This window comes from Sabethes cyaneus, chromosome 1, assembly GCF_943734655.1.
Source record: "Sabethes cyaneus chromosome 1, idSabCyanKW18_F2, whole genome shotgun sequence".
Classification (NCBI taxonomy): domain Eukaryota; kingdom Metazoa; phylum Arthropoda; class Insecta; order Diptera; family Culicidae; genus Sabethes; species Sabethes cyaneus.
Window position 1 is genome coordinate 102,959,585 of NC_071353.1, and position 12,953 is coordinate 102,972,537.

The window sequence follows — 12,953 nt, forward strand, 5'->3', positions numbered from 1 at the left end:
GTTGCCTGCCAATCTCTCGTGCCTCCCGTTTGTACTCCGCCAAAAATAGTCCGCAACACATTTCGTTCAAATTCGGCAAGAACACGTATGTCTTCCGAAAGCAAAGTTACAATCTCAAGTTCGCAGAGTACTGCCAGTCTGATTAGCGTTTTGCTTTGCGTCAGATTTGTGCGGTGACGTGCTCCTTGATTAAAGGGTATGCAGAGGGAAAAGTGGTCCCGATCTCCAGCTTGCAGCTTGCGTCGTTGAACCTTTCTAGTAATGATGTCAAGGTCGTCTGCGAAGGTTGGAAGTTGGCAACTTTTGCCGAAGATAGTTCCTCTCGCTTCGCTGCTCACTCGCAGGGTTACATCTTCAGTAGCGATGATAAACATACAGGACAGCCCATTCTTCAAACAAGCACGTAGCACATCACTCGCTCCAGCCGCGTCAGTTTGTCCGGCAAACCGTTTTCGTGCATTGTCTGCCATAGCTGTTCGCGCTCGTCTGTTACGTATGCTGTGTACGTAAGCATGTTATACTTCCGACATTTCTGGAGAATTTATCAAAGTAAAAATTTAATCCGTACTAGCATGAGCTCCTATAAAACCTGATACTGCCCTACCGAAACCTCTTGCTATTGGGGATGGGTTACAATAACTACAGGTAACTACAGCAATCGAGTCAATCGCCCATTTTGTAGATGAGATAAACCACGCCGAGATAAACCACTCCTCCGATAGTCATTTCACGAATAAACAAATAAACGTTCGCCTTCCGCCTCCGCGGACGGTGTTGATGGTGATGAATTTAAAGAGTTTGGAATCCCGCCGCCGACAATATGTATATTGATTCTACTGACTACTGTTAGTGTTACTAACTTCGATATTTCATAACAGTTAACAACATGGTTTAGCCAAGAAATTCGAAGCGGTAATGACCTGGATAAACAGAAGATTTATTATTCTTCAACGTTTCCCAAACCACCGAAATCCGCTGTCCTATAAAACTATCATAAAAATCAGAGCCCTCTCTTAAAAAAGTGATCGAACTAATTATACAAATTGCTGAATAACGGACTTTCGATGTAATGCAATTAAGAGCCGATTTAATTTGTCGGATAAATATATTTGACTAAATTGTAAGTTTTCTATGATAATTTTTGAAATTATGATGTAGGTGATACCGATAGTCTATGTCCCTATATGTTTTAAACAATATAGATTTATTGCAGTACAATGCGCATCAAACTTCGCCTCAATTACTGAAAAACTCTAGGCTGTCTTTAAAAAAAGGGTATTTTGGCGAACATTTTCGACAAACACCTCAAGCCGACTATACGAAAGCTTTAAATATATTACCCGAAACAAAGCAACGACGGCTTATAAATATTTACAACTTTGTTGATATTCTTAATACCAATCTCTCTAGCACGATTCGAGCGAACGTTGCTGACTGCTGAAAGCTGATGGAAGCTATTAACATGATGACTTTTTTTTATTATGGACTCTCCATGCGACCACCGTTCATCAAGCATAAATTCTCCTTCCTCTTGTACTCATCGTCCTCTGCGGTTACGAAGACAGCAGTTGCCAACACTGGATTTATAACTACTACTATTATAACTGTTTCCCGGCAGCCACTTGCCGCAGCAGATCATCGATTTGCAATTTATACATCTCCTTCACGTCAACCAGATCCAGCTTCAATTCTTCGGTTTTTTCAACGGCTTCACCATATAACTGCAGTAATGCGTCATACCGTTCCTGCAACTGGGTATGCTCATCTTCCAACCTGGCGCTACGCTCCGATTTCTCCTTGATCTGGAACAAAAATCTTACTATTAAAATTGACTCTGTCTTTATGCTTAAATTTTACTTACACTTTCCAATTCGGATGTCAAATTGGATATCTCCATGTGAAGAACGTTGCGCTCCTGCTGGAATCGAGATAACTCCCACTGCAGCTGGTATACTTCGCCATCTCGTTGCTTTAGAGTAGCCTGAAGGTTTTCCAGCAGAGAAGTGGTGTGCAGTAGTGGCAGCCCACCTATCGTTTGCCGACCACTGCTCGAACAGAGTCCGTCGTCATCTGCTTGGTTCCATGGAATACTGCCAATCGATTCAGGCAGAGACAAATTTCCCATACTTGGTGTCGGCGAAGAGGTTCGGGATTCAATGCCCAATGCTCCGAGGGCACCAGCTGCTTGGGAAGATGGCGATGGCGGGGAATTACGCTGACCGGATTGAAGTGCATCATGTTTATTGTGATGTTGATTGATAACAGACTGTTGCTGTTTCATAGATTCTATCAAATCCTTCTGCTGAACAATTTTGCATTCTTTTTCTGCCAAAAGGGATTCAAGCTCGGATAATGTAGATTTCAAAGATTTCCGGTCAGCTTCTAGGCCGTTAATTTTGATTTTGTGGTCGTTTTCTAGTAATTCGATTTCGATCTGTTTCTGCTGTATATTGTTGGTTAAGTCTTCGGCTTTGAACAGGGCGGCGGTTAGCCGTTCCTCCAGATTGGAAATTCGACCGTTAAGAGTAAATATCTGATCCTTTAACGATTTCTCGTTGTCTGCAAAGATTTTTGATTTGTTTACGGATTCATCTAATTTTCGAAGAATATCAACTTCACGTTGCTCCCATAAGCGCTCCTTATTGCGCAATGAATTTTGAAGCGATTCAATTTGCTTCATTAAAGGAACAGTGACCATCGCTGTGGCATTTTTGTCCTCTTCTGAACGGGTTTCCGTTTCTTCGATACGCAATAGCAGTTCAGCATTGTCAGTCTTTAGTCGTTGAATGCGTTGTGCATGCTCCAATTCTGCAGAGCGCAACTTCTCGCGCAGATCATCCAATTCGGTACTAATTTGTTCATTTACTCTTTGTAAGTTACCGTGTTCGGCTTCCATTGTAGATAGCAGAGAGGACTTTCTTACTAAATCCTGATAAGCTTCAGTTTTCTCTGTAAGCTCTTTCTTGGCAAAATCAAAACTTTTCTTCAGAGTTTCTAGCTTCTGAGTTTGATCGTCCAGTTGACTCTTCAGAGAATTATTGTCCTTTTCAAGTTTTCGTTTTTCTGAAGACAGTTTATGTACGGCATCGATTTGAGAGCGTTCCACTTCTTCTTTGGCCGATAAAGAACGCTTAAGCCGTTCTGTTTCATCCGTTAGATCCGCGATATCTTCCTTAAGCTTCTTTATCGAAGATTCGCTTTCTCTCTCTTTCAGGCGCAACTTTTTAATGATATTTGAATGATTCAAAACCTGTTTTGAGAGGCTTTCCCCCTCTTTTTTTAATTCTTCGATCATAAAGTTCTTCTCACCGACAATCTTGTCAACCTCCAATTGAGATACTTTACCCTGTGCTTCAGTTCGTGCAGCCTCTGACTGTTTTTTGAATGCTTCCCTTTCTCGAATTGCCTGTTGAAATTTCTTCTCCAGGGCGGACAATCTTTGTGTATACTCATCGGATTCACAGCTTTCTGCTCGCTTCTGTTTCGACTCTAACTGAGCAGTCAACTGACAATTATGTTCATGAAGCTCGGCATTCTGCCGTCCAAGTTCCAAGAGGCGAAACTCCCTCTGTTCTAAAATCTCAGAAACTTCCGCTATCCTACGCATTAATTTCTCTGTTTCACTCAGGTCATCGCTGCTTACGCTTTGCACCGAAACTTCCGATAGTTCGCGATTATGGCCTCGTTTCTTTATCATCATAATATCGATATTTCCTTTTCCGTCCGGAATCTTTAGTGGACTGGTTCTATACGCTCCACTGTTAGTACTGCTAGAATCGCCATTTGGGCTGGATATAATTTCAATATCCGATGAAGTCGCCGTTTCAATTTCATCTCCTGAGTTGTGAGACGATGTTGCTTCCAACTGTTTATGCTCTGCCAGCGTAACTGGCACTTGTGATGCCTGTATCTCTTCGAAACTGTGTGTAGAATCTGATATTTGTGTCTGAATCTCGATGTTCTCATATGACTTTTCCAGCTGCTCCACAGGTCGTTTACCTTTTTCTTCCGACGTCACCGTCGTCTCCGAATCATTGGAAGTTTCTGTTTCACAAACCGAAACTTCCGAGAAAGTCATCTGACGTGAAAGAGTTGATTTATCCAAACTCAAATGTAAACTACTACGACTAGGAGCAACCGTTATGGCGGCCGGCTGGTCGCTTGTTTCCATTACCGTAATTGGCTGCTCCGACAGTGTGTATGAAATGGAATCTTCTTCCACGCTGATATCGTCATCTTCGTTCAACTCGACTGAAGTAAACCGCATCTCTTCTTCTCCCTCAATTTCTGGGCTACGATCCAGCGTTGTTATCGATTCCGGTGATGAAATACTTGAAGCCGTCCCTAGCACCTTAATAACCTCTACCGACTCTGATTCCTCTTGAGCGGTCGGACCGGAACTAGGTGATGTTAAAGCCGAACCAGGCGTTGTAACTGGACTCAGCAATTCAATTGATTCTGAACTATTCTCGGGTGATCCGACCTTTTCCGGCACTTCAGACATTCCAGAATCTTCGAAACTCTTACGCTTCAAACTTGAAGGGGCCTTCGTCACCGTCACATTGGCCGTTGTTACGGGCTGCTCGAAAAACGATCCAGTAAACGAGCCCCAAATGCTATCTATCTGACCCCTGCTGACATTTCCACCACCCTTCACTTCCGCTACTGGATTGCAAAGCTCAGCGCTAGTACCTTTCTCAATCGATGGATCAGCTTTTTGTTTTGCAGCCAATCCACTGTCGGTGGCTGTACCGCCGTTGCCGATAGCACCGTCGTCCTCATCCTCTTTTATGTCTAGTGCCTTATCAATCTGTTTCTGCGCTTCCTTCAGCGCTGTTTTTGCCAGATTGGCAATTCCTGTCGTGTCGAACCAACTCATCGTTTCCACGGATGGCGACGGCAGCAATTTCACCTCCAGTTCGATTCCAAATGATAAAAGTACTCACATCACAAAGTACACATAGATTTTTTCACTTTTTGTGACCTACAAGTTCGATTTTTTTTTGCGAGGACACGTCAAAAGAAATATTACTTCGTCGTTTAATGTTTTTTATTGACAAAAACAGGAATTATTTAATGCAGATATGTACTCAAGCCAGGGGCTTGCGATGGGTGCCATGTTTTTGTTGCCAACATCTCAGCACATCTCGACAAAGGTTGGCAGCAAATCTACCTGTCAGACGGGCGCTATTTCTTGCATTTTTTGAAATAGCGCCCCAAAGTAAATTGATATATACCAGGTATATGACAATGCGAGCTGTCATATACACTTTGCACTAACACATCTACACTAGTTCTGAGATTTCGAGCATTTTGTATGGAAAATTAGTTAATTTTTTAAAAAAAATCGTTGGATACGTAAGATTTGTCTTTTTTTTCTTACAGCTTTTATGTTTATGCTTAGAACATTATTTCTAGTATGTATTTTCATGAATACAGGGATACCTCGATATAAGACAATTTATAATTTCTAAAAGTTGTCTTATATCGAAATTGTCTTATATCGAAACATGGTGTTTTTAAAAAAAAATTGCATTAGCGGTCGCCAGTTTTGCTCTGTGTTATGTGTTTACGGTTTTTGAACTATTTATTATTGTTTGAACTATTAGTTTTTTACTATTTTTGGGGTTATTTTGAAATAATGAACATCTTCAAGGCACCGATTTCAGACTGGAAAATCAGCTCTGATATCATTATCAGCTATGTCAAAGGGATTTGTTTCGATATAAGACAAAATTGTCTTATATCGAATTGTCTTATATCGAGGTTGTTTTATAACGAGGCTGTCTTATATCGAGGTATGCCTGTACAATGAAGTGCAACATTCCAAATTGCAAGCGGAAATTTTTTCGTCAAAGCGGTATCAAGATGTCTCAAAGAAATGTCGTTATATCGCTTTCCTACAAGTAGTAAAACAAAAAAGATTTTTTTTAAAATGCTCGGACATGATTGTTCAATAAGCAGCATGAGCAACATTGTTATCCGCCCGCGATATTTTTCGTCTGATTTCTGGTAAGCTTTTAAAGTGTTAATTATCTTCTAAGACCGTTTTGTAGCAATCTAAGATTACTTTTTATGGTTTTCTACGTAGTGTTGAGACGGGTAAATTTATGATAAAAAGGTATCATCTTGGAACAGTGACTTCAACTTAAGGATTTTCAAGCAGTAGCACAAGCATCTATTCGAATAAAACTATTTTTTAAAAGTAGACATCAAAGGCAGATATTCAAGAGCATCATGCAAGCAAAATGTTGGATGGAACGTGTTTTAATTCAAGCAACCGTATACCGCATTGATCGTGAAGTATTACATTAACATTAATTCATTTTTCAATTGCACATCGAAATAGTTAGTCACCCATGTTCTCAAATTTTTTACGCATAATAAAGAAGGCTACAAGTGCAAATGACTTTAAAATATATTCCTTACATTTCATTGTAAATGTTCAAATATTTCTCTGGAATAATATAGCTGCATTCATTAATTACAATTAATTTAGTTTTAATTTTCATGCAAGTTCCACCATATTTCAGAACTATTTCTTCTTCTTTCTACACACACTAATGCAACCCTCGATGGTCACATACCTGGTATATATCAATTTACTTTGATAGCGCCCTTCGTTAAGTGGACTGTCAAACACCGTTCGTTAAGATACGGATAGCCAGAGCTGCCACAAATACAGATATTTGTGCATACATAAATTTGGGACCCATCAATTATTTCAGTTGCAGTGATTTCTGGCTCTATTAATGTTCCTGAATTTTAAAGTAGTCCATAAACTACACACAGAAAAATTTCATGGTAAATTCTACCATTTTAGGGGTAAGCTTGACCAGAAAAGTATGGTGGTTTTCAACCGACTGGGAAAACTGGTCTAGACAACATTTTCATGGTTATTTCGACTATAAGCTTGAACAATGGACGCATGGTACGGTTGACCACGCATAGTAGGCATAACTATAATCTGTATACCATAAAATTGTCATCATTACAATGCTTTAGTTATCTTAACCACTTTTTGTATAGTTTTACTGACAAGAAAATAGTCATCTTGGACAAAAAAATAAACGGAACTAGCTGGTTACAGTGACAATTTTATGGTAAAAATGACCATGTATGGTTGGGACAACTATAATTTAAAACTATACAATTGTCATCATGACAATGGTTTTGTTATCATGACCAGGTTTTGTATGATATTGCTGACAAGAAAATAGTCATCTTAAACACGCAATGAACGGGACGAGTTGGTTGTCGTGACAATTTCGTGGTTATAATGACGTTATTAACTATTGTTGAAATAACCATGAACGTAGTCATCTCAACTATAAATTTTATAGTTTTTATGATCATTCACGTTATACTTACTCCGAATGAATCAAACGAATCTTTTGCAATAAATGAATGTGGTGCACCTGCAGGTATACTTGCAGAGAAACTTTCAAGTATACTTGCAGATGCACCATATTCAATTATTGCAAAAGATTCATATGATTCTTTCGAAGTAAGCATAATGTGAACGGTAATATATAAATAAATTAGACGGATTTCTCATTATTTCACAATCCAAATAACAAACAATCGGTTATGTCTATACATATATATCGTAGATTACTATAATTCTAACAGGAATTTTACGTACGTTTTTGGTGTGGCTCTGCAGTGTAGGTTTGCTGACTGTGGTCATCCGCGGCTAAAACCACAATTTGCGATGTTCAGCCTGCAGCAGAGCCGGTCAGTTCTGGCATATTTAGCTGGAATATACTGAAGTGAAACCACTGGCTACCTATTAGTTTGAACTGCCTGAACATTAATCGAATGTGGCATAGACTTCACGTTATCCTATTTGGGATGAGAAGCGGTTTTAGACGTGTGCTAAACTAACACATACCAATATTTACCTCAAAGTTGTCGAGCCCGTGTAGCTACTACTCTAAAAATCCTTATCATGATGGCACATCCAATGACGATCATCGGTTATTGGGACTTCGAATAAATTGGAAACATCTCCCGGGGGCATTATGCAGCAGAATCCTGTACGGATGGGAAAACCGATAATCCTGGAAATAGTTTTCTGGACATATGCCGGATTCTTGACTGCAGACAACACGTCTAACTTAAGCCCATCCATGATGCCAATTAACTACAGGATAAGATTCTCCACCGTGCACCATGCATTGAAAATATTGTTATTTCAACTGTTATAAACGGCAAGCAAAGGTGATCTCCGTCAAGTGATTTAACAATTGGTTTCTGCTCAATTTCATCAGAACAGGTTGGTACAACCGACATAATTAGCATTTTATATATGTTCGGTTCTAAGGGAAAGTCTGTCATACGGCAATCTAATCATGCCGGCTGTCTTTCGTTGTCTAATGCAGATAAAGAGTGCAATAGGTCTGAAGCAGGCAACAGTAATTCAACTAGCGGAGCATCCATAAAATCAAACTGCAGGAAATCGTTAATTCCCAGCTGAAATATCATTGTGGTCAAATCGGTACGCTAAATTTTTGGAACCAGCATCGGAAGCGTTTTACGTTCCATTCTAGTTTTTGAGATGAAGACTTTTTGCTCAACAAATCCTGGATTAACCACATAATAAATACCATCGACTGTGAGCGATGTTTTCGTTATGTCCGTTCGTAGTGTGTCAGCAACTTGAATAACAGACGACTGAAATAAACAAAATTGAATAAACATTGAAATACGACAAAAATTAAATACTCACTTCGTTCGTTCGTTGGATATGCCGTAGTTTCGGGGTAGTTTAAAGGCCGGCCGAAATCTTCCGATCAAGTAGGACGTCATAACTGCTGGTAGAAGTAGATTTTACGATTGAAATATTTCAAAGTCTCGGAGTTGCTAATTGTGACTCTGATCGGTTTTAGAAGTCTATTGTGCTCCAGTGTCTGCTGACGGAAATAGTTTGACGATGGTCTAGCTCAGTGGTGGCCACGGTACAAGCATATTGCGGGCTAAATCAGATCTCCCCAATAGATCAGCGGCCCTAAATGACTTCTGACATTAATAAATTCAACCTATAGTGTCCGTCCGCCATCTATCAAACCAGTTCGCGGGCCGCAAAGGCCAAATTCGAGAGCCGCAGTTTGGCAATCACTGGTCTAGCTGGTGTTACATAGGATGTCATTTTGAATTATTCGACTGAAGGTACCGAAAGTGTAATCCTCAATTCCCGACACGAATCAGCCATCGTTGGCAGTTCCAGAACCTGCTTTTTGTTTGTACGTGTGGCAGGATGTTCGAACTGGTTTGTCTGATCATCTGGATGCTACGCTTGTTCCGCACCTGCCACTCTACCGGTCAGGAAAAATATGTACTAACTTTTGATTCCTGTCGGTCTACTATATTGCCGCTTTCCTCTGTCGAAACCTCGGGAATGACACTTCCAATACCAACCTATACAAAAAAACGTAGCCAACATAGAGCGGGCCCAAGCTGACAGCTTCATAGATGGGCTCAAGCTGACAACCGAGTCGGATGTATAAATTGTTAAATTTTGTTAGTTTTAGTTCGATTTTAGTCAAAGTTTTAGCATCACATAGCCAATTTCAGGCAGACAATTAATGCGAAATATATGAAACTGTGAAAATGGTTAGATAAATTCGTTTTGTGAAATCGCTTTGCGTTTGCCGCCTTTTTCATGTGAGCAACGAAAATGTGACGTCATATCAGCCCCCTGGTCGAAACGTATTTACTTCTGTTTTTTTTGCTGAAATATCCAGTAAAACACTGTACCTGGAAAACAACATATTAGCCTCAACCGTTTGAAACAGTCCTAATCGAGTTCATTGCTGGTCCTAAAAAGAGTTATGGTGTATTTGAAGATAATAAAAGATGATTTTTCTATTTCTTTACCTAAAGCACAAATGGTGCTTCCTGTAGTCCGTACGGTATGGAGTTATGATGACGGCGATTAAAACTTTGGATTGATTCTTTTTTTTCACTGGCCTAATAAAATAAAAAGTTTCACTGGCCTGTGGATTCCGATATAAAACATCTGTTGGTGAGCAAACCGTGATCATTGTATTGTATTTACGACGAATCAAGAAGATCTATGACGTGGATCTTGGACCCGGCAACAATACCGTTCGCACAATAGAGGCTAAATGTTGTGATTGCTGGATGGTGTTGGCTCATTCCTAGTTTTTGTAAAGAGCTGCAATCCGGTTATGTTCGATATTTCGGAAGCAAGTAACAGATGCAAATTTTCTTAAAAATATGTTGCGGAAAATATAAAGAAAAAGAAAATATTGTACCCAACAAATATTTTTGTTATATAACAACTTATCAGGCGTTTGCTACTCGGTATTAGCTATACAATGGTTTTAATAAGGTATACTATTAAACAAAAATGTTTGTTGGGTATACAAAAAAATGAATTTTGTCTGTTCTGCATGTGCCTTATAGACTAGGAAACTACTAAACCGATCGGAGTGAAAATTTGTATGCGGTTTTTAGGGCCAGGGAAGGTTCTTATTGTACTAGCTAGCGCTGCTAATGAAAATACGTCTGTGCCGCCCAGTTGTAAAGTTTGTACTTCCCAGTATGTATATTAAATAGCATATCCAAGAATCTATGTTTACTAGATCAACGGATAATAGAGTTTATAAATATTTTACTATACTACACAGGGTGGCTCCCATACAAATAAAACCCAAATTTTACATATCTCGAGAACCAATCAAGCAAATTGAACCAAATTTTGGATGAGGTGGGGTTTTCCCTTCTCTGGAAGGGGTTGTACTCACACAAATAAAGCGGATATTTTTGCAAAACTCAAAAACTAATTGAACTCGAGAAAAATTCTTCCATAAACATTAGTCAATATCAAGATCACTAAAAACTGCTTATATACACTAGATGATTCAGGGCGAGACGGCCGCAGGTCGCGAGTACTGCCGGCGGAAGCGCTGACCACTACGAGGGGGGGCAGTCCCCAGAGAAAACACCTCTGTCTAGGTTTATTTGTTTTCCTAGGTCTACTGCCCTCTATTACTTTCCTTCAGTTGGGTCCGAACGAGCGACGGCGGGTAAGTGAGGATCGCAGCCGCGAAATAGTACTTTTCGCTAAAAGGGTTTTCGCGAAATGGTATTCCGCTAACACTATATTCCGCATTATGGTCAACTGAGAATTGGTTTTCCGCGAAAATTCGGCGAAATGTTATATAATCACGGTGAATATTTAAATACTATTAGCTTTATTTTATCTGCCGTAATAATAATGGTGGGAGCAGCCACGTAGCCAGGGGGGCCTGGCGGCCTTGGCCCATCCCCCGAAATATTTTGGCTCACATTTTTATCGCGGCACTGCAAGAGATCTGTCGCAAAGGCGAGAAGGTGTGGAGGATCCGTGGCGGTAAAGCCAAATTTTTCCAGAGCGGTGGAGCGATCGACGAGCTGGGAACGGGCTTCGTAGTATTGGGAAAAATGCAGGATCACGTAATGGACTGGAAAGCGATCAACGAGAGGATGTGTGTGTTGAGGATAAAAGGCCGTTTCTTCAACTACACCGTCATAAACGAGCATTGTCCATACGAAGGTAGACCCGACGACGAGAAGGAAGCGTTCTATGTGCAGCTGCAGGCAACGTACGACAGCTGCACACGACAGGACATCAAGATCGTCATCGGCGATATGAACGCCCAGGTCGGCAGGGAAGCAATGTATAGACCGGTGATCGGGTCCCATAGCCTGCACACCGATACGAACGACAACGGCCAGCGATGCATGATCACCAGCGATGGTGATCAGAAGCACTTTCTTTTCCCACAAAGATATGGGGCCGTGCAATAATTACGTAAGGGCTTTTTCTTCATTTTTCAACCCCCCCTCCCCCCTATATAAGATTTTGTAAGATTCTGGCCAATCCCCCCTCCCCCCGTAAAAAATCTTAGTAAGATTTTTTGAAACATCAAAATGCAAGTTTTATTTAAAATGTTAGACATTGAAAGAATATTGAAACAGTCAACAAAGTTCAAACAAGTTCATAAAAACCAAGTTTCAAATAAATTCATAAAAAAACAAGCAAAATCAATTATCTGTTGTAAATCCCTTCATAGCCCACTCACGAACCGAACGTATTTCAGCATTGAGGTTGTCAATAGATGTTGGTATATATTCAGAAACTCACTAGCGTACACATACTTATGCTTTGCGCAATCTTGGTTGGAGAGATGAAATGCCTGACTACCGATCTCTTTGTTTGCTAGTAGGAATCAACAGCTTGAATGACCGCAGGATTTTAATTGATGTTCTGTTTCTAAAACCTTATTTAATCCACCTAGTGGTGAAAGGAACCTTTGTTATGTGGTCTTACTTGCTCTTTGAGATAGAAATCGACACGTCTTCGGAAAATAATTCATCTATTGGTTAACGTTGCATTGTGCGTTGGTTTACATAAAATTTTTGCAAATTGAATAAGTTTACAAAATTTGAACAAAATAGGAGCACTTATAAATTTTGATAGTTCCTTTTCTCATGAAATTGCTAAGTAAGTTGTTACTAATGTGGGTAAGTGCAAGTAAAAGTAAGTTGTAAGAAGAAATATTATTCTTTAACATATACATTGCGTTGTAAAGGTCTAGTTTATAGGTTTTTGAACTATGCATAATTTCCTGTAATGTCATTCTATTTGATTCACATCAATAAAGTTTTCTTGCATAAATTTCATCAATTTTTGTTAACCTTCGGTTACTCACGCTGTTGTATTTTGTACAACATGTACAGGTTTTTGAATGCCATATTGTTATATAGTTACAAATCGTTGTTTAACTAACGTAACGTTCTTCAGTAAACTATGAGCAAAATGTCAGAATTATTCAATGCATTAATACTTTAAATTGTTAGGAAAATAGATCAGCATAAACCGACCATCACAGAAACGAAGCAAGCAGCACGTGAGGTGTACGGCCCCAACTGGAATTTTCTCT

General features: G+C 39.8%; 1 protein-coding gene across 1 annotated transcript; it reads right to left on the reverse strand.

The window, feature by feature from the left end:
* Positions 1 to 1,100: 1,100 nt before the first annotated feature.
* Positions 1,101 to 5,060, reverse strand: LOC128741803 (TATA element modulatory factor). Its single transcript, XM_053837903.1, has 2 exons — positions 1,862 to 5,060; positions 1,101 to 1,802 (listed from the first exon to the last, which is right to left on the reverse strand). Exons 1-2 carry the CDS (start codon positions 4,877 to 4,879, stop codon positions 1,599 to 1,601), a joined length of 3,222 nt encoding a protein of 1,073 aa, XP_053693878.1. The 5' UTR covers positions 4,880 to 5,060; the 3' UTR covers positions 1,101 to 1,598.
* Positions 5,061 to 12,953: the final 7,893 nt, after the last annotated feature.